The 24,113-nt window shown below is 34.3% G+C and overlaps 1 protein-coding gene across 2 annotated transcripts in view; it reads right to left on the reverse strand.

Annotated features, from left to right (window-relative positions):
* Nucleotides 1–20,777, reverse strand: part of LOC121426295 (voltage-dependent L-type calcium channel subunit beta-1-like) — a 55,989-nt gene extending 35,212 nt beyond the window's left edge. The window contains exon 1 of one of the 2 annotated variants that reach the window (XM_041622539.1): nucleotides 17,932–20,777. In XM_041622539.1, the coding sequence (XP_041478473.1) occupies nucleotides 17,932–18,012 (81 nt within the window). In that variant the 5' untranslated portion in view covers nucleotides 18,013–20,777. The remainder of the gene's footprint in view (nucleotides 1–17,931) is intronic. The other variant, XM_041622545.1, reaches the window with a different exon arrangement.
* Between the last annotated feature and the right edge of the window lie 3,336 nt (nucleotides 20,778–24,113).

Consider the following 24,113-nt stretch of genomic DNA (forward strand, 5'->3'; position numbering starts at 1 on the left):
AATTAAATATCAAATTATTCTAAATTGTATAAAGATTTTTAGCTTTATGATAAAGAATGCTTTACCGTTTACTAGAATGTATTCAAAACATACATTCAACAGTCTGTCAATCACTGTTTTGCTCTGTTTGTAAACCCAGAAGGGGGAAATGTAAATTTTAAAGAATAGAATACTCATTTAAATATTACAAAGGATCAACTTAGCACCATATTGCAGTACACCCTACATCCTTTTGAACAAACTGCACTTGTTGGCAAACAAAACAATGGCTGGAAATCAGGATGCATGAGGCGATAAAAGGGCTTGTTTTCCTCATTTAGAGTCCCTAGGCTCATCTATTTTGTGACCTATATTCTAAATATATCACCACTCTTCCAAAATAATGGGTTTAAATAATGGTTACCAACGAGGCAGGAGGTGAATACAGATTAAATCAAATTGCCCAAGGACCGCCTAAAATATCAATAGCAAGAGCAAAGACTAGGCCCCCTTTGGCAGCCCTTCATGCACTCTGGTCAAAACACTTCCTTTTCTCCCGCAACTTATTTTGAGCTACCTGAGACGACGAAGACGTCACCTCCGCTTTTAGGGAGAGGCTTCAATTTTGCATGACATCCTTTTCGTATCTGTGTATCTCTGCTAGTGGGGGAAAACAGATGTCAGTTAATGCTGGCTTGATTTCCAGTTAATGAAACTTGTGAACTGATATATTTTGTTGATATCATATCATCTTATAAACACAGTAGTGAAGGGTGGCCTACATTATCAAACAAAATAGCTCCATAACTTTATAGAGTTTCCTTTAAAAATGACATTACTACCTGCACTACCTAAGTAATTAAAAATAGCTAATATCCTCATTGTTACATTCCATATTACATGACATGCTTCATAAATCAACCGATCTCACTTTGTAACTAGACTTATTGCATTGTAACACTGTTTCTTCTTGCCAGGAGTTTCTTAATGTCATGTTATCTAGCTCTTTTATACCCTCAATTACCAAACCAACTAGAATTACAGACTCGTCGTCAACTTTGATAGACAATATTTTTGTAAATAGTTTATCTAGTACGTCATCTGGCATTTTGGTGTCTGATTTGTCAGACCATTTCCCAATTTTTGTTGAGGTGTTTTTCGGCAGAGATAAAAATAAATCTGCATCAATTAGTGTTCGAGACATATCAGAAGAAAATTTAAATAGATTTAGGGAGAGATTAAATGAGATCGACTGGAATGTAATCTATAACATTCAAGACCCGGATATTTGCTTTGACAAATTCTTGGATCTTTTTATGTCTACTTATAATGCTACAATCCCCCTTAAGAAGTTTTCCCGCTCCACATATAAAAAGACACCTAGACTCCCTGGATCTCTCAATCTCTCCTTAAGTCTATCAACCGTAAAAACAATTTATTTTGCAAATACAAGAAACTTCCTGGTAATGATAAACTTAAAAGGAAATATATTCGATATCGTAATGTACTGACAACTTCCCTACGTCTCGCCAAAAAAATGTATTTTTCTGATCAATTCAACAAGTACAAGAACGATATTTCGAGTACGTGGAGGGTGATAAACAAGGTCCTACGATCAAACAAAAAGTCCGAACCAACAAAAGAAATTTCACACAACGGGAGAATTATTCAAGATCCTACTGAAATAGCCGAGTTGTACAACGATTACTTTGTTCACATTGGTACTAATCTCTCAGGGAATATCCCTGAATCTGATAGAGAATTTACATCGTTTTTAAAGAATCCTAATCCGCAATCTATTTTCCTTACCCCTATAGTCGAATACGAAGTTAAAGATATTGTAAATAATTTAAAATGCAATAAGAGTCCTGGTGGTGATGGAATAACAAATTTTCTTTTGAAAAGGGTAATTAATGAAATACTCTCACCTTTGACATATATTTTTAATCTATCATTAGTAAATGGAGTTGTTCCTTGCAATATGAAAGTAGCAAAAGTTATACCTGTTTTTAAAAAAGATGATAAACGAGAAGTTTGCAACTATCGTCCAATTTCACTTCTCACTTCCCTTTCAAAGTTATTAGAAAAGATAGTATACTCACGCTTAATCAAATTTTTAACCGACTGTCAAATATTAAGTGACTCTCAGTTTGGTTTCAGGAAAAAACATTCAACCGTTCATGCCTTACTTTCTTTTATTGACAAGGTGGCATGTGCTGTCGATAAGTCATTACATACTGTTGGTATATTCCTGGACCTTTCCAAGGCCTTCGACACGATCAATCATGATATATTGTTATATAAATTATCACATTATGGTATTCGTGGGAAGGCCTTGGACTGGTTCAGGAGCTACCTCAGTTCTCGTAAACAATTTGTTTCTTATAAAGGTATAAATTCTAGTTTGAAATCAATATCTTGCGGAGTACCACAAGGATCACTCCTTGGTCCCTTACTTTTTATTCTTTACATTAATGATTTTAAGAATTCTTCCAATATTTTGTCATTTATTTTGTTTGCTGATGATTCTAATCTTTTTCTGTCTCATCGTGACCCACATATGCTACTTAATACTTTGAATACAGAACTTCTATCAGTTCAGTCTTGGATTAGAGCTAACAAGTTGTCACTTAATGTTAAGAAAACTAATTTTATGATTTTTAGTAATTCTCTCAAAAGTTTACCTGGTCAAGTAGTCATGGATAATGTAAATTTATTACAGGTTGATTCCACCAAATTTCTTGGGCTCTATATTGATCATGATTTGTCTTGGAAGTGTCACATTAATTACTTGAGTAAATTGACTTCTAGGAGTATTGGTATTTTAAGCAAGCTAAAATTCTTTTTTCCCTGATTATATACTATTAAACTTATATATGACTCTCATTTCATCACGATTAAATTATGGTATATTGGCTTGGGGTAATACAAACAAGACTGTATTAGAAATGTTATTCAAACTACAAAAGCGGGCAATTAGGGTAATTAACCAATCTGACTTTTATGCACACACAAATCCATTATTTATAAAAAACAAAATCCTGAAAATTCATGATCTTTACGAATTTCATTTGGGTACATTCATGTTTCAACTCTCAAAAGATGATTTACCGGAATTTTTTTCTTCCTTGTTTCAAAGAAACAACCTTATCCATTCTTACCCTACCCGCCAAAGGGACTCATTTCACCTTCCACGTACTCGTACGTTATTTGCTCAAAGAACAATTGTATTCGAAGGACCAAGGCTTTGGAATAATCTTCCAATCGAAATAACTAGCTGTTTATCTTTAAGTATGTTTAAATGTAAACTGAAATCATTTCTTTTGTCCAGTTATGGACACCGTTAAGACGCACTGGCTGAATATATGTAATATATTAGATTTGTACCTTTTTAAAGGTATAATGTGGTATATATTTTTCATTCTTCGCTCATCCCCCTCCTATATTTCACATTGTTCACTTTTCCTCTTATTCTTTACCCCTTGATTTTGTGCTGTTTGGCTTTTCCTTTGTAGTATAATTATTCTTTAGTGTCCGATCTCCTTACGAACTTCATAATTACTTTAAGGAACCTGCAGACACTACAAGCTCTGCTTTTCATGCAGGTTCCTTCATATTTCACTTTATTTACTGCCATTATCTTTGTATTTTTCTATGTAACCAAATGTATTTCTTGTATTATGTTATTATTTTGTTATCTTGTGAAGTATGAAAATAAATTCAATTCAATTCAATTCAATGACCATGTCTCAATAGTGCAAAGGAACAAATAAAAAAAATTCTCAAGTCAAATATCATTTGGCCATGCAGCTAAAAAGCAATTCTACCACACTACATGTAAATTATCTTCATTCCGATAGATATTACCACAATTTACAGTGGTGGATACGGACTTTGAAAAGGAGGAACAAATTGCAAATTTGAAAATACAGGGGCCCAGATGACAATATCTGGCCCTGCACATTGACTGCTGGGCCCACGATCAATGGGGCAAAATGAATTTTTGGAGTATCATTAGATTTCTTTTTTGAAAAATAAAATATGGATTTTCATTTTCTTAGATTAAGCTATATTTGGCTGTTTAATAGGGCAAATCTCAAAATACATAGGGGGGCATACATGTATGCCCCTTTGCCTCTGCCTAGATTTGCCATTGATTTAAAATCAATTTTCAAATAGCACTGTGTTTGCTCCCAGCCACATAGACGGTACATTGGTGTAAACCATTACAGGTTAACACTATCATGGCTCCCTTCAAATTCACATTTATTATATTCACAAGCTATCGGTCGTACAGCTGTACAAGTGTAGAGGAAGAATATAAAGCGTTAAAGGGTTATTTATATCATAGGAAATCTGAATATCCAGTGTTATTTTTCCCCTATCACTGAATTTTAAGATCATAATGGGCCAAGCTTGACTGTCACATGTTTTTATCTGGCTCATTCATTTCATATATTACATTCAATTCAAAATCATATTTTACTTTTGCTTGTTGTAAACTCATTTTTTCCATTAATTAAAGGTAGACTTAATTTTTTTCCATAGATATAGACTGCCACACAAAAAAATGCAACTAACAGTGTCAGCTGGTTACTTTGTTTCCTTTGTTCTATGCTTCATTATCTTTCTTTAATCTACTAATTTGCTTGCTTCATTTTGTAGATATTGTTTTTAATTTTTCCAGTAACATGCAAGTGTATTTCTGGCTACTGCCATGTATCAAAATACATAAGTCATAAAAATAAGTAAACTCACCTGTATAGACATTAAGAAGCTTAAATCGAATACTTATATTAATGTGAATAGAACTGAATAGAATAATTCATTCAACCTAGTACGTTCCTAGAATTTAAAGTTATCAAGGGTAGATGTGAACTTAGTCATGAAAATTTCTGTCATTAATTAAAAAATTATATACCACTATGATACTAGACATACAAGGGAAATACATGGGACGAAGCTTTATCATTTCTGCAGGGCTCCATCGACTATCAAAATACAAAAAGCCAGTTGAACAAGTTTTGTGTAAAAATAATGAGAAAATCACTTTTATAAAAGGGTATTACTAATTCTTACCACTCATGCCAGTTGCAGGAAATTACATGGACAATATCAAATTCATCTTAATTTGTAATTGCTAATATGACATTTAATTACTGTACTATTCCCTTTTATTTACAATGTATCTATTTTTAAAAGGCCCCTTTTGTCGCTTATTTTATTGGGTCAGTCATGTAAGGAACATCATAAAGAAACCTTGCAATTGTCCAGTTTTACCAAAGCTATGCCTACATACATATAAAAGAGTGAAGAAAAAAAATATTGGCAATATGCAAATTGAATGATTTACCTTGACTAAAGAAAATTTGTGTACCTCTCCAAAGGTACATGTACATCAATAGTAGATGTGGACTTGTTGATAAATACAGAATCAATATATTGCTACCATATGATTACTAGTCATTATGAATTGCTTCATAATTATATTTAAGGTTTCGTAAGAAAATTAAAACTAGCAGATTTTTGTGAAAATGAAGACAGATTTTCTTCTTTATACATTTATTATAAATTAGAAGTACATGTAAATCAATGTATGAACTACACTGGGTGTTCACCTAAACATTCCTTTAGATTATACGTTGCCTTCTAATTAAAAGTTAGTAAATTACACTCAGGGACCAATTGATGAATCTGTAAAATAAATTAAAGAAATAAAATCGGGTAAATATGTAAATATATTGAAAATCAAAGATTTAATAAATAAAGTCTTGTCTACCAGGGACATTAACTTCAAATCAAACACTTTCTAAACCATCTGTACCATCAAGAGTTTCAATCCACAATAAATATAGTCATTAATATACTGTTTTGCAGTAATAAAAGGGAGCCTGGAGATTAGATGACGCACATTGCAAGAGGGAAATTGAGAGACAGAGTGACAAATTCAAGAATCAAGAGACATAGAGCGAGAGAGAAAAGAGGAGAGGAGGCCAAGCTGAGAGAAAGAACCCAGCGAATAGAGCAGCTAAATATAGCATGCAAATAGAGTCAAAGAAAATGGCGGACAGTGTGAGGTACAAGTACACAGTGTTTTTCTATACGCATAGTCAGACCACTATATTGAGTGTGTAGATGAGTGTGTATGGTAGTGAGTGGAGGTATATAAAAGCTGGATTGTTCCCTGGCTGCAGAGGGGGAGAGTGTGGCTATGAAAAAAAAAGTGTGTTTGACACAGGGGGAGTCTACAGATGAGCCGTCTACCGCCGTGGTGAGGCAGTGAATAAATTGGCAGCCAGGCAACGATTTCACACAAATAATCAGAACTTGCACGTTGGCTGGGCCGTGCTTGCTCCCTGTAAACCTCGGCATGGAATTTGGTAACGGTGCTGTAATAACCCAAACGAATGTTGCCTGCGCCCCTCGTCTAGCGCATTACGGGGATCATTCATAATGACAGAACACGTCATGTCCGCTCTCTCATATACAGCGACCATGAATTCATGATAAATTCAGAAGCCAGGGAGAAAGAGTGAAAGACATAGTAGGTGAAATGAGAAAGATTACGTGCAACATGCATGGCCCAAGGTCTCATGAACAAAATGCTTCTATATACAGCAGAAAATCAATGCACTCTAAGGTTTATACAAGTTGATATTACTAGGTCAAGTACAAAAAATGTTATCATGTTTGACATGACTTAGTGCTTTAGAAATGATACAATCATTTGAACATTTCCTTTTAGAACTGAAAGGCTGTGATAAATGGTGTAAGAAAAGATTGTGATTGTAAATAATGATGGCATCAATTTATGCTACAAGACCTAGATGTTAAAATAACTGAATATTTTATTATACGAGCCATGCAAATGAAAGAATGACTTCGGTCATTTCATTTAAAATCACCTTATCATGACATGGCAAATCAGAGTTCCAGAACCTACATGTAAACACCCTGCCTGCATGGAGGCACTTGTATGGAAACCCTCATTTATTAAATGCTGGATATTATAACAATCATGTGACCATTCTAAACTGGTCACATGTCAACGAAATCACTCATCATAACCCAGAATATTGGGTAATATCCTACTTAAGGTAATGTCCTGCATGGAGATGCCATGGCACAGATAGGTCAATTGCACTGTATGCCGAGTTATATACTTTTTTTATTAACAAAAATACCATTACATGCAGATAGATTTACACTCAGATATATGCTCCATTGGAGATTCGTCTTTAAATCCCATTTTCTATAGAAATACATAAAAATTACATTTTTATTTATCATATCATGTGAACAAACCCTAATGGATTTGCTTTTATATAGGCCTACACAAATCAATACAAACTATGTATGTTGATTTAATGAAGCAGTACATGGTGCACGTCCAATGCATAGAAGAGTCATAATTCCCTTTGAGCAGTGGAGCTGTCAAATTTCCACAATGTGCAATGTTAAGAAAGCTTTACATTAAAAAAGTATGACTTTATTACCCATGCAATATCAATTAAACTTCACTTTTAATTGTCAGAAGAGCCACACCAGATTAATTAACGCACACTAACCTGTGAGACATAAATGAATCTCCATCAATGTCTAAGCAATTAATAGCATAGGAAATAAAATGCCCATCTCGCTCACTCGAATGACACATGCAGAATTTTTAATATTCTATTGTGGAACCGAGAGTCCATCGTGGAAAGGAAAGTAAAATGACATGACAATGAACTGTCTGGTATGTTTGATCAAAGCGTGACAGTAATGAATTGACAAATTGATTTTTAAGAAATATTCCACTGCTGGGTGTTTGCATAGCCTAAAAGGTTTCGTGCAAATTGGTTCAGATGAACATGATTTCTCCATTCATCCCCAAGTTCCCTGTCTCTACCAGAAGTAGGAAGCTAGTACCAGTTAAACTGGGAAAATGGTAGCTACAGTTACACCAATGAATCAGACTCAAAACTCATGAAAATAAGTCATTTGAAATAACATAATAGCTTTGGTTGGAGTGAAGTCTGGTTTTTCAGTATGACTGTGTCATAAGCATTGTGGATAATGGAGGGGGCACAGGGTATTTTCTATAGCAATCTATTATCTTGTACAACATGTACTACAGTATCAGTGAAAGAGATAAACTGAACACATAAAATAATGTTCACTTTGCTTTTTTGCAGTCATTGCTTTAATGTAATTATGTTTCCAAACACTTTTTAAATGTAATGTATTAGATATTTCATATTATCATCATTTCTTTACAATAACAAAATATACAATCCTAAATCTACATAATTGACAGTTTCAAAGAAGATGATGCCTTTGGGAATTCAAATAAAATGAAGAGCAATTGCTAACTTACTTAAAACATTAATATTTCAAAATAAGTAAAAACAAAGTTTTACTCTAAACATTGAGAGTTTATTTAATGAGATTTGTCAAATCGAACTATAGTTTTCAGTACTGTAGTGTAATCTCTCCTGGGATTATATGCAGTGAATGAATGTCAAAATTGCTACCAAACTCTGCAACTTTCTATTTTATTTCACCACACAATGACAAATCACAATATGCAGAGTGATAACACTGACAAACCACTTCCACATCCTCTCTACATGTGCAAACTGGCTTTTTTTTAATGTCAAGGATCCTGCTTTCACAGTTAGATGCCGCAAATCAGCACCTATTCTGTAATATACTCCCAAGTATGTTGATTCATCTATTGTCATGGTAACTACATCTTTCATTTTGGATGACAGCTTCTGTACACCTCTCTCTTTCAAAATTTGATGACAAGTGTATGATCTATTCTGTATAGGTCACAAAAGGTCAAGTCAATTGGCAGTCATTATGAATGAATCTTTCCTTCAGTGTATTTAGTGGACACAAAAGATTGTCCTGTTTAGTGATGAAAAATTAGTATTCAATTCTTTTCCATTTTTATCATGTGTCATAATTTGATCCAATTTTTTCTCATAGGAACTAGAAGGATATTAATTTTATGCTTAAATATATAAGAGAGTGTCATTTGGTTATTACATGGCAAAACCAGTGCTTCGTTAAAACTGTATATAGTCAAAGATTCCAAACTCCAGTCAACATTTCCTCTAAGACAGGTGAACGATGATACATTTGGTCAACCTGTTGAAATAGATTTCTTAGAGACACCGAGTGATAAATGAACTGGTTATATTTGGTTTGGTGATATCTCTAAAATACTTCATACAAGAGTAAAAAAAACCCATAAAACTATATGTATAAGGGTGTGCGTGTGTGTGTGTATAGAACACTGAACCCACATTTTCTTCAGTAAGGTCAAAGTCCTATTGGTTATCACATCTGGTCATAATGCCTACATATATTTCAGTAGCCATAGTAAGGAAGGTTTACACCTGCAAACCACTGATAACAGAAAAGAAAGAACTTTATTCATATCATTTCTTAATCTGCATGATGGTGTTGAAGGTGCCAATCTTATATCATGACTCATGCGCTACGTGATGCTTTCCAAATAACTTGGGTCACCAGCGTCCAACTTAATTATATGCAATCAAGGACACATCAGCAAGAATTTTTTTCTTTCGTTCTGCTACCCGTCTTATTATCACAATGGGAGTAAGAATATTATGAGGTTAATCCAATGTGGGATATAAGCTCAACCGATTTTCTTAAAATAAAATCATAAGCATGAACTGTACATCATACTGTAAACACAGAAGAGAGTCATTAAAGAATTTTTAAAAGCTTATTCTTACTATTTTCAACCAAACCCACTGTGCAGTTTCCAAAATAAAATATGTTGATATGAATTCTATGCAAATGCATGCCCGTTAAAGGCCCATTATAGAATTATAATTCAATTTTACAACCAATGTAAAGTTGCAACCACGGTTCGAACTAAAAGTCTTGAAAAAGAAACACATTTCTTTGGTATAAATAAGTCTTCATAAAACGCAGCTGATAAGTTGTCCAGGTAAGGGGGATGCAAGCCATGAATGGGATTAAAATATTTTAAATGGAATGCTTAAAAGATTATGAAGCACACTAAGTGATATTAGTATTCTTTACATATAATAATTTGGCCAGTTTACTACCGAGTTCCTTCATTCCCATATACTTTGTACAGGAACCATCTGGTTGCAGTAGCCAATGGGTTAAAGTTATTGTATGGTCAGTACCCTACTTTAATTCAAGATTCAAAGACTCAAGTGTGTTAAATCAGATAAGCTTATACAGAATGAATATGGCCATATGAAAACACAAGCCATCTCCCCTAAAAATAGATTAAAAAACAACAGGTGCAGAAATTGTTTCCTCTTTGACACATTTTAGCTTTTGTTGTTCTAGTAACAGGATTAGGAGACAGATGTGTTGTTATTGAACATATTGTTCCCCTATATAAATGTACACGGTCATTGTAGGTTAATGGTTTAGATTAGAAACTGGATCGGTTGATTCTACATGCATTGTGGAGAAAATGAATTTCATTAAGTAGAATAGTCATTCCAACACATCCCAATATAACCTGAATGTTGAGATGTCCTACGAAATATGAATACCTTTTTTTTCACCTTTCGATGGAAGCAGTTATCTACAAATCAGCTAAGTTAGAAATGATCATTAGATTTTTAGAAATCCAATGATGAATTGAATCATGATTTCACTGAGTAGTTCCAACATTAGGATTTATATACCGCAGGTAGTGGTCCTTTGGTGGTGATTGGTGATTTTTTTACCTGACTGCTAAGAAAGCATGAATGCTTGTAAGCAAGCAACCAGAGGACCGACGGCTTAAGGTCCTCTCCGAGGGACCTGGTACTGAGGATTAATGCCTTACCAAAGGGCACTAGCGCACCAAGTGGGAATTGAACCCGGGTCACCGGAATACGAATCCCCCGCTCTACCGACTAAGCTATCGCGCCTTTGAGAAATAAATTTACTATACAATACAATTCACTATATCCCAAGACCAATTCCAAAATCAAATAGTCCTAAAACTAATCCTACAACCCATAAAGGACCCCTGTTTTATCCATGTCAAACAATTTTGCAATGACATCATTTGAATTCATAGAGATGGATCAAAATATTCATGCCCATGATTTTTTTACGTCAGTGTTTTCATATCAAGGATGTCAAAATCCACAAAGTAAATGCATTTGATAATAGTGTGATGGAACCCTATATCATCTCATCCATAAGTGTTTTAACTTGTATTTGTAAATGCTCATCATATTCATATCTCTCATGGCAATCAAGTGGGATTACATTTCTTGTATATTCATACTGGGTGTTTTCTTTCTAAACAAACTAGCATTCTTTTCTTTTTCAAATTCATTTTGTAACTTGGACTTTTCACTGTCAGGCTAAATGGGACAATAATATATTTTACAAGTGTCTTTTGAAAATTAGCCATATTCTGATTACTAACAAATTGACATGTTGCCTATATGTCTATCATATCTATTCAACAATGAAGTCCTAGTTCTACAGTTCTACAAGATTTTCATATAAAAACCTAATGAATAATGGAATTGAAAGTGGTTTTAAATGGTTTTAAAGACAAAATAGGACAAGACGAGCCTAAAATACATGTAATGGAGATAATGCAAACAATATATTACAAAAATCTTAAAGGATTATTATGCATAGACTGATGAAACTCATATTGCAGTAAATAGTCAATTTGAGCAAAGTGGAATTAAAAAATGTATCAAAATACATTCACTCTAATCCTGACAAATTGAATAATTCGAATAATACACAGTGTCTCGAGTTGGGAGACAGTGAAAGCGAGTATCAGGCATAAATGATTCCCATTCTTGGAATATTTGATATGAAATGAAGTGGAAAGCAGTAATCCAGACAGGAAATACTAAATAAGAAAGGAAAATAATTGTAAGGAAGCTTATACATGCAAGAGTTTCAGGCTTTCTGATTAATTTCAAACATCTAATTCTAATCTTTCAGAGCAAAAAATTGATAAACAAAACACAATTTTACATCAAGAAATGAATAGCACAAATATAATCTGGAAGGAGAAATCTTACATCCACACTAGAGTTACCAGGTATCATTGGAAAGGAAAGATATTATTTGTAAACAATTTGAAACTATGGCTATTTATCAATACAATAACCAAATGTATAAATAGGATTACTGCTTGATCAGGGGCTAATCTAAATATATTGAACTAGATTAGGTCAATCTTATTTTTGGCATCAATAAGGTAAAAAAGTTTTTGGGCATCAGCAATCAAAACAATAACAATTATAACAAAAAAAATAATTACAATGAAAATAGCAATATTACCCTGACAACTATTATTCAGCAATGTCATTGGTAATTTCACAAACCGGCATAAATCTGCATAAATTTTTGGTCAATATTCAAAATTGAGCTTTTTGTATTATGCATGTCTTCAACTGTAATGACTTACCAAATTTCAAATAAGAATAAGGGAAAGGAGAGGAATATAATTTTTTCAAATTGAATTATCCCCTCCTTTGATTTTACAAAGCCTCCTAAACCATTATTTCTACACTACAGTAATCTCCTGAAGATATGCAGTTTAATAAAATGACCTAAACTAGTTTTTTTCATAAAAATAGTTTCTAGAATGCATACCTCCACTTCAATTCATAGAAAAAAGTAGATCTGAATTATGAACAAAATATTGCATATTATAAAAAGATAGAATTTATGCTTGGTATGAATAATTACTCTGGCTTCCTTTTAAACATGAAGTTATGGGTGGGTGTCTTCAAAACATCCAAACCTTGAACACTATTTTCTAAAAATCGTGTCTTGGAGACCAGCCAAGGCTTAGGCTGGTTTGTAGAATCACTGACAATATGAGGTGCTATGCACTCAAGTACTATCATTACTACCCTGGTCAATTGATTCATTTAGTCTGGGCAACATTTTCCATTTCCTGGGGAATAAATCAGTCATTATAAAAAAGGGAACTGACCACACCTTAGCATGCTCTAGCTCAACTTTGCAATCACCCAATAAAACTCTTCATGGAAAAAGTGACAGGAGACTACATGTGACTCAGACACGTGCAAGTAGTCTGTTGAACCCACTCATCACGCATCACAGAGTTAGTCTTGACTTCATTATGCAAATTCTTTCAATTATATTGGTATTCATCTTCTAATATTGGTTTGCCAAGCTTGCTTTCAATGTCTCCGCTAATTGTCAGAAATTTACTCTGAATAAACAAATGTTCATAGTCTCTCGTTGATCTCTCTCTCTCACAAACACACTGATTTCCTAATTTCAACATTTTAATACTTTATCAGTAACAACATGTATATATAGCCATATATCTATTTAGGCATGCAGTAGCCAGGTAATAGAAAGGTGATAAGAAAAGATGTAATGGAATCAGAAATTGTGTCTGTAGCAAAATTGGCAGAGAAACGATACAGAAAATGTAAAGTGTAAATGACATACTAAAAAATTCTGCTGTAGTTTTAAAGAAATACTCATGGAAGAGAAAGATTCACATTTCAGAAAACATGGTGAAATATGGACATTGTTTCATATCTTCATAAGATAATCTTCTATAATTGATTATGCATGCAGATGAGGATTAAAACCTGAATTAGCACTCTCATTGCTATCAAGGCCTTAATTCTTGAAGGAGGTATTAACCTTAAAATATGTCCAAAATACCAGCTACCTAATATTATTTACTAATTACTAGTCCCCTTTGGGGTCTGCACATGAGCAAACTTGACAAAAAATTGTTATTTACTACCGATAGCCTGAATTGATTGTACTAAACATGGAGGTAAGTTGCCCAAAATCAAAATGGTGTAACAATGTGGTGAAACCCCCCCCCCCCCAGAAAAATAACCCAATAGAAGTACCCCTACACATGTAAATTTCTTTGACACACTAGCAGCAAAACATAATCATGAGTAATGCTAGAGTTGACTGTGTAATTTTTCTTTTAATCCTGGATGCGGGAAGAGGTAATGGCAATACAAGACTTGCCGCTATGTTAATCAAGAGTGTACTGTCCCATTATATGGGGAGTCTGAATTCAGTCTCTGCGGCCCATCCCTCGCCATTAGATTGGATGTGATGATAATTAAACATTGTGGTCGGATTCAAGGATACCTGCATCAGAGCTTACCCTTCGTATACTGTCAGCCAATATTAGTGCATACAACAGAGGCGTAACCAGAATCAGATATTTCCATCGCCTCATGTTTCTAGCTAATGTTACTTTGCATGCATTCTTGACTGAACTGAAGGTGATCTACACATATTGTGCAGCTTGCATAGAGCCTAGAAAGACATTTGATCATACCCTCAACTCTTTTATTTTACTACCTGCTAGAAATACTGCATTATATTACATATAAAAAGATAAAATGTGCCTCTGTGTTATTATCTTTTTTCCTTCTTTAACGACCACCATTATGCTATCTTATTCCATGGATCATACAATTGTCTGTAATGGTGACTTTCCACCTTACATTATAGAGGTAATATGTACAGTCCGACCTCTCTCATCAGGACACGTTGGACCCAGCACCAATCCAGATAAGGGATCTCTTCGGATCTGAGGGACCCAATATTAATAAATACATGCAGCTGCCTCCCCAATGGAATATGTAATCTACTGTTAGTGGGCGTACATAGACAGAATTGCACTGCAGTCAGGGCAGATTATAGGCGGTTCTTTTTACAATAATAAAATTGATTGGTTGCCAAAACTCTTGGATAATTTACCTGCTGAAATGATTGAAGAATACATCGAGCATGCCTTGAAAGAAAGAGAATGACTTGATGAAACTAAGTTTAAAAATCAGATCATCACAGCTTTGCATAATCAGCAACTATTAATGTTGACTGTAGGCTCAAACATGATAGATTGCGCTTTCCATAATGCAATACGAGGCCTGAGCGAGACATGTTTATTTCTTTTTCAAAAAAAAAAAAAAATCGCTGTAAATGTGACCTGATTTAATGGAAAATTATCCTGTCTATTTTCTTATGGTGATTTGGATAAGATAGTTTTAAAAAAATAATGTGGGTTGTAGACTATATTGGATAATGCATTATAATCAAAATCAGAGTTTGCATAGGAATAATGATTTTAGATTGAGATCTAACTTCCTACCGTACTTGATTGAAAAAAAAAGATATCTCTGCAAGTGTGTGTCCGAATAATAGAAAGATCCGGATAAGGGGAGGCCGGATAAGGGAGAACGGATTGTACTTCAATCAATGCCAATTAAAATGTACAGGTATGAATTTAGAAAATGAAAGTGGATGAAGTATACATTACTGCATCAAAAGTCTATGATCATGTTTAGGAGGAGGGGGTACACCATCATTTTTACAGTAACAACTGCCTGTGCTGATTTGATTCGAGGTCACTGATTGGTTGAGAAGGATTGGCCTCTGATAATTGCCATGGCAACCGCCAGAGAATGATTACTTGTCAGTGCTGACAATTTTCATGAAGTAGTCCACAGATGAGCTAACAAATTAATACCATACACTAAAACTGCTAAACAGGTAAAATAAAATCATAAAACCAAACAAAATTTTAAGTCCATCAAATAAACCATCCTTAAAATAACCCCATCACCCCTTCCCCAAGAAACAAAAATAACGACTCTTTGAAAAAATTAAATCTATATTTTCATGTGAATTTTCAGAAGGAATTTTATTATATCAATTAGTTTAAAATTTCAATTAGATTAATGCTTTCACACTGTAAGCCCCTGAATTCGAATAACACCAATATTAGCAAATGCTCCTGCTACCCATGCACCCCTACATGTACCCATCCCTTCCTCTTTCAATCTCTATAAGCTGTGTATACATGTCTGAAACCCCATGAGTCAGATTTTCTTTTCCTATCCTAACACCCATGTCACCATAGCAGACACACTCATTATGAATGACGCCATATTCCTGATACATACACACTTCCGAATGAACTCTTATAATCTCTCCTCACTGTTTACATATAGTTATTACTCATCTAACACATCTTTTCTTTCGATACACCATTCAGTGCCATAAAATTTTAATAATTTCCACGGCATAAAGTTCCATGAATTCCAAACGTATCTTGCAGTAATCATGACCCATTCTGGATCGCATATTTTTTGTTGTTTATCGCAAAATTTGGGATGACTGGCTTGTCTCAAATTTGTTTGGTCTGTTTAAGCAATCAGTTTCTTGTCATTTTTCCACCCCATTACTCTTTCACCTGGTTTTTAGCTTCGTACGCGAGCTGTCACAAAGCAGACTTAAAACGGAAATCATCCATGAAGGCAATTACAATCCTTGCTTGGAACAAGTAAGAGTATTCACACACTGGTCTAAGACATTTTCTTCTGCAAAACATTCAGAAAACATCCCTTGGAATTTTGAGAGAATAAAATCAGAGGAACCAGCATTTTATAGAATCGCCTTCTTCAGTCAGAAATCTCTTATATGCCTTGGATAAAAAATTCTTAATTTGTAATCTTCATTGAATGCACTAACCACTAGAAACAGCATCTGGGTCTGGGATAATATATATTGCACCTCTGAAATTGCAACTAAATTGTAGATAGAAAGCGCTAGATTTTCTGCATCTGCATCATTCCCAATTTACCTCATGAAAGTAGTTTTTTGTGATCATACATATATATTCCAAACTACTTTTTAATGTTTAAGAAATATATGTGATCAGAAACCCAATTCACCATCATAAACCTATCCCTAAAATAGTGTGAACAAAAAATAATTCTACCATCAATACTTATTTCTTGTGTAAAATCTTCGTGTTTACTCTTGATAATCTTGATTCATGTGTAAATATTACCCTTACACATATCATGAATAATCTGCAGATGGTTTTTCAAAGATCAAGCTCAATCTTTCCCAAAAAAGGCCTAGAATTGGTAGCCATTAAAACGAAACAAAGCACATGAGTGGTTCCTTTTCTTATATTAAAGCAAAGGGTTATTCCAATCTATTTTTTTCATCATAAATATGAATGACCTGGTTTTAGTAAAAGCTCATGTTCAACCTGCTTTCATAATGCAAATCAAATACAAAAAGCAGCCATTGCAAAGATATCAGCAAAACAATCACACACCATGAATACATACTCCCCTTTGTTGATTACAGCCTCATAACTCTAGGCTATGGGTGTATCTCCAACAGAAGTGTCGTAATCATTGATTTTCTTCCTTCATTGGCATGGCTCGTTATTGCTGAAGCAATATTATTGTTGATGTGTAGGAGTAACTGCACTTACGATTGTGCAATTAATCATGGTATGTTCATCATCAACAGAAAAGAGGCAGGGGTAAAATTCCATACAGAATTACACAAATAAGAATAATCTGTTGTAAAATGATGGCTTTTAAGCTTAAAATGGTCATTTCAAAAGTAAAACTTCATTAAACCAAAAGCCGATTGATTTTGGGGTATTGTAGAAACACATACATGTACTTCTAGTATGTAACAGCAACAAATGATCTTTTTTTTCCTTTTTGCAGACTGCGCTGGATATCAAAATATATTAGGGGAGGATTAAGCTTGACAATCCCTTCATTATAATACATGAAATTCAAATTCATCACCTTTCTCATTCAGAATGAAAATTACTGATGATATTTAGTCTCTCCATTCTAACCAATAAAAGTTTACAAAGATAACTTTTTACAATATTTAGTGCTGAATGCAAAATATAATTATTTGCAAATAAAAAAGAGAATATGCAAGTTACTTGTCTTGTAGTATGTGCTGTTATAAAATTAATGGAAGGGAAGAAGAAAAAAAGATAGATTTAGGGTAGTCAAACTCCAACTGAAATGATTTGTTAAACATAACATCGTGTCGTGATGTTTAAAAGAAATAAATACAGTATTTAGTTTAAGCAGAACAATGCATTATTGACTTTGTTTTAAGTATAGAAGAACATACCTCGTCCGTCGACATGTGGTAATCGGGATCAAACTGACTGACAGATGAATACGATCCACGGTCTCGCTTTGCCCATGTCATTGTGATGTACACAATCAGAATATTGTTTTGGAATGTCTCCTTATTCCAGCATAGATGTATCACTTTCCATATCGACTAGATTAGATGAATAATCCACAACCTTACAGAGTCAAACTGACCTAAATGGCTTTAGAGCCTGCAGTATAGCTTTTGAAGAGCTTTCAGAAAACTCTGAGGAATCAGTGTTCAGATTTATTTTCCAGTGAGTTCACAGGTGTCTGCAGTTTGTGCATGTATGCAAAGAGTTCTCTGGGCACTTTACTCAGAATGATGAACATGAAATACTGCAGTTCTTGATCGGTGTGCTTATGTGCATCATTTACTTGTAAGCCACGGTCTTTGTTCATGAGAAGATGTACATATCAACTCAAATTCAAAACCCAATGATTTGCTTCAGTGGAAGATTAACAAAGACATCAGAAAGCAGCAGAATGAAACAATATTTTTTTTTTCAAAATCAATCACTATTAAAAGAAATATATATATATATCATGAGGCACCAAAAAAAAATTTCTCAAAATTAAAAAATACACGCAAATTTTTTTAATAAAAAGAAACAAACATAAATTGCATAGGCAAAAACTTTGGAAGTAAATTCAAATGAATATCTATATACAATTGTAAAAGAGATCTGTTGCTTGCTTTTCTATAGTATATAACTTGAATGCATTCAATTGCACTTCTTTATCTCTCGATAAGATGCACTTGTGTTATGAAAGCTTCTTTGGAGGATGTGCAATATAATTTACTAATGCCTTTTTTTTTCTTGAAAAGTATCTACTGGAAAATCAGGCCTTCTATATTCACTTCTTAGGTTCAGGTTAGTTGTTGTCTGGGAGATAACATGTCACAGGTAGTGTGGTCCATATCCGTCATATGTTATTTCACTTTAAAATGATAAATCAAGCTGCAGAGAGAGATGTTCTGCAAAATCTGTTCATGTAAGGTAACCTCCTAATTGTAATCTCCATAAAATAAGTCTTTTCCAATAATGCTGTAGCACATTTCAAAGTAAGAATGTAATATCTTCTGGAATGGTACTGTCACAATAAAAGAGAAAAGAATGCTGCGCTTGAGTTCACCTTGAATGACAAGATCTCAAAAGTGCCGGCAACGGTTACAAGGAATTTGTTGGAGGATGATGATGATAATGTCACAAGCACTGTGTGTACACCTGGGATTAGGAAATTATGTGTCTTTGAGCTGAAGACCCTGTTGCAAGACTGAGCCCACAATCGCATCAAGTTATCAGTAGAAGATGTGAATGTATTCTTCATGCCAGAGCTGTTCGTAGGCAGTGTCACTCCATTCATTATACATGCACATGTCAGCTAGCACCAGTAGGCTTCCAATTCCCCTTGGGTTTTCCAATGCGCAGGTATCGTCCTCTTGCGAGTGATTCGTGAGGAACCACGACGGGGTACTCCTATCTCATATGCCATGCCCATGAGGCACACTTGCCCCCCAATCAACCACCTTTCCCCCAAGGAGGCGGTTCCCTCGTTCTGATACAGAATCTTGTGGACAGAAATTCCAAGCCAAAAACAACTTTCACACAGCGGATTTGGATATCATTCCAAAAAGTGGCATCAGCAATATCTTCTTTTCTATGAATTTGATCATGTCAACAGCTTTCTCCCGATGATGGCACATAGCAATGGAGATCCAATGTGTGGACCAAGTTATCAACGATACCCCATGTATGAGACAGACAGTATGCGAACGAGTGTACGAGAGAGAGGGAGAGCTTGAGAGGAACCGGCAGAAAATGAGAAAACGTGAGAGAAAGGGATAGAGAATTGAAAGGGTGGTGCATGATGAGTGTGTGTGTGTGTATTGTGTGTGTTGAATGCATACAGAATTACTGAGCATCACATAGTGGAGGTAATGAGGAATTGCAGCGGCTGATAACGTGCATACTAAGTGGGTTTGTGGAGATGAATTGAGGCCTGTCTCACTGAGGCAGTACCATTTCATACAATGGGGGTGTCGCAAAGAACAATGTGATTACATTTTATGCAAACAAAATGTTCTGGCTGTGCATCTCTAAATCTGAATATCTGATTTTGAAAGCTATCATATCCTGCATCAATTTTCAGAGACAATCAAATATACTTGAAATAGAAATATTCAAATATTCATATATTTCACCCTTGATAGAATTGGGACTTTAAATGCAATCATTAGGGCTTTAACAGGCCTTTCAAACCACTTCAAATGATAATTAGTCTATAAGCTTTTTTCGTGTAATTATATAAATCAGACACCATGACTTAATAAATGTGATATTTCAGAGATATCTAGTATTACAGATTAAAGTTTTTCAATTGAGTTAGTTCAGCATATTTCTGCATTTCAACTGTTGCATGGCTTATGACAACTTTTTGTTTCAGAGTAGATAAAAGGTATTCAGAAATAAGGTTTGACCCTATACATCCACACTCCATGTTTTAAGCAGATTATAAAAAAAATATATATATGCATACTTGTATTATTTTAGCAACTTTCTATGTAAGCAATTAGTGCTCAGCCTAGAATTACTGTTTTTGTCAGACATAAGAACTTGATCATGTTCAAAACATGACTTGATATCATAGCTCAGATGCATTTAAGGATATTTTTCAATTTTTCCCCCTTTTGAATCAGTTGATTTTCAGTGACAAGAAACAGAAGACTAGATGGTTGTCACTTTGGGGTGGGGCCTTGTACCTTTTTGAAAAAAAGACCATCACCATCATCATCATCACACCATCACAATCATCATTACCATCATCATCATCATCACCACTATCACCATCATCATCATTGCCATCATCATCATCATCATCACCATCATCACCAACATCGTTGTCAATATTTTATGAATACTTATTTCTTAATGGGTGAATCATTGGTAGCATGCACCATAAATTTCCATTTTCGTGTTTAAGGAACATGCTGTATTATGCTAGCACTTAGAGATACGCCCAATGGAAAGGAGTCGCCCTTTTATGTGCCCCCCTAGTCTGCCTTCTCTATGAAATTAACCTTGCTATACACAGCAGATTCATGTATGTGTTTACAAACTATCCTCCATGTTTATTTAATGGCCAATGAATTGGATCAAATTACATACTGAGAGTACCGGCAGAAAATGAAAGACCTCTAAACCGAAAGGGTAAAGAAAAATGAAGGTGGACGGTTGGGTGGGGGGGGGGGGTGATACTTCATAAACACACTGTCCTTTGATCTTGTTCATTGTGAGTGATTTAACTTTCTATATACTGCAGTAAGTATTTACACCATTGGACTACACAGGTTGTGTGGTCCAGTGGTTAGAGCATTGGACTCATAATCCCAAGGTTGTGAGTTCGAATCCTCACTCTGCCATTGTCTCCACTTTGATAAAAAGGCTCCAGAGTAATATCTGTCGTCTATAAGGTCAGCCACTATGACTGATTTACCTAGACGTAAAAATGTTTCCTAGGTAATTGGTTATATACCAGCTTGGCCTTTACCAGCAAAAATGCTGTCCTGCCGAGTTCCTACCATAAAAAACAAACAGGACAAGTGCGAAAGTCAGGATTTTGTGAAAAGCGTTCTTATCAATTCTTTATCAATCAATATAATTAGATTCGTTATATAATAATATGAAACATACTGACTGTTACACGGCTCATAAAATATCTCACCGAGCATGGAACCTTGTGTACTCTTCCAATTTCAACCTTTTCTCTTTTCTGTTCTCTCAAGTTTTTAAATTATTCATATCAAATCTTAGTAGTAATCATACATGTACATGTACATTTCCACAAGCAGATGAAGGAATCCACATAAATGCCCAATATAGTGCGTATGACAAAACATACATTTCTGTTTTAATTAAATGAGTTGAATCTACATTTTGACGTTAAAGGGATGCTCCGGGCTGAAGATAATCTGATTTAAACATATAAAGAAAAATTAGACAAACAAAACACTGAAAATTTGGTCAAAATCAGACAAGTAATGACAAAGTTATGGCATTTTAAAGATTTGCATTATCAGTAAAACAGTTCTTGGCATGTCTTCATGAATATTCAATGAGCAAATTGATGTCACACCCCCACTTGTTCTTTTGTATTTTATGATATGAAATTAGGTTTATTCATTTTTTTTCTACCAAGAACTGAAAAAAATTGGATTGAGAACTGATTTAGTGCATTGAATATTAATTGCTACAACTTATTTTATTATAAAGGAGATACATTATTCACACATGTATGACAAAATGAAACAATTATGATTTCATAACATAAGAATAGGGAAAGTGGGAATGAGATGCCATCAGCCCATCTAATGAAAATTCAAGATGATGTACATATAACTATTTTCACAAAATTTTGCTAAACTTTAAAATTCAATAACTTTGTTATTTGGCATCCAATTTCGATGAAATTTTCGGCATTTTGCTCAGTGAATTCTACTCTATATATTAAGCTATACATACTTTCAGCCTGGACCATCCCTTTAAAGACTCGGATGGTCTCAATAATTCCCATTCAACTTGCAATGCTCTTGTCTTTTAAGAACAATTTTTCAAGGTTTCCAATTTCCTATGTAACAAAGAGAGAACAGTAAATACTAAGGGGAGTTTGTGAAATTGCATGCAGCTAAAGCCTAAAAGTATTAAAAGTTAAAGGGCGCATATCAGAGACTACCTGAATTTAAAAATGAAAAGAGACCCTGTCTAATGATATTCTACACACCTTGGTCCAAATTCAAGAAGTAAACTTTAACCACCTTTGGAAATATTTGAAGTAGATTTAATGCAAGATTCATGCAATTTGTTATATAATATATATTTTCTTTGTAAGATTTCAAACATTTCTATTAATACCACTCTTACTTTTCATAAAAACTTATCCTTAATATGACTTGTAAAACTGACAATGCATAAGCTTATCATGTGTTAAAAAAACATGTGCAATATAATTTCAAACTGTTATCGATGCAACAAATTCTAGAAATTTATCATCTTTATGAGGCTTAATAAATTGTATTATCATAGAATAAAAAATGCAAATTTGAATGATTACAGCTGATATAGAACATTTGTTTGCTCTACTAGTCTGACTCATCAACATACATGATAAAAGCCTTGATTTCTTTATTACAAATAAAAAAAAATATTCAATAGTGATATAGACCTACTTATGATTTATCAATTACAGCTGCAGTGGCAAGGATATTCATTAAGATGAGATTATCATAAATCATATTTTAGGCTAACTAATCTTTAACACATAGTGAAAATGCATAACACTGAAAAGAATTTGAATTAACATAATTTGACCACACTTGTGAGTACATATGGACCACATATAGTGTTTGTATGTGATTACACTTAGCTGTCCAATTATGTGCATTCTCACACTGCGCGAGGCCCTTTGATTATGTGTATTCATGCACTGCCTGGCACTACAGAGCATGAATACGAGTGAGTACCACTCCTGCAGCTGCAGTGCATTACAATATACAACTTCTCGGTGACATTTCGAGGCAGAGGTTCAACCTAACTGTAAGGCACCAGTAGAGGGCAGCAGATTAGCTATATAATGCTATCATTGGGATGATGTAAGGTGATGAGTACGAGTGATGACATTGTGCTACAAATGAAATGACAATATACGAGCATAAAGTTGAAGTATGATTGCTTCTAGGAAATGGTCATGTACCAGTAACATTGTAGCTTTAAAGCAGATATCTGAAATTGGCAAACATATAGGGCAGGGGTTCTCAAACTACGGCCCGCGGGCTGGATCTGGCCCACGGAGTTTCTCTATCCGGCCCGCGAGACTGTGCTGGGTTTTTTTCATCACTTTTAAGTCACAATATGAAACATAGCTCAATATGATTACATTATGTATCCATGTAGACCTAACCGTAATAACAGTAATGTTAGTCAAATAAATTTAACTAAACAAAGTTTAGTGGAGTCTTTTCTGTCTGTTCGATCTACTTTCTTATTAGATGGCCAGCGCTGTTCTCATCATGTTTGGATACATACAGGTGCAAAAGTGCATTTTCCACAATGAACATTTTAAAGAACTAACTCATACCGAAGTACCTTGACAGGGGCC

The sequence above is a fragment of the Lytechinus variegatus genome, chromosome 1 (genome assembly GCF_018143015.1).
Source record: "Lytechinus variegatus isolate NC3 chromosome 1, Lvar_3.0, whole genome shotgun sequence".
NCBI lineage: Eukaryota > Metazoa > Echinodermata > Echinoidea > Temnopleuroida > Toxopneustidae > Lytechinus > Lytechinus variegatus.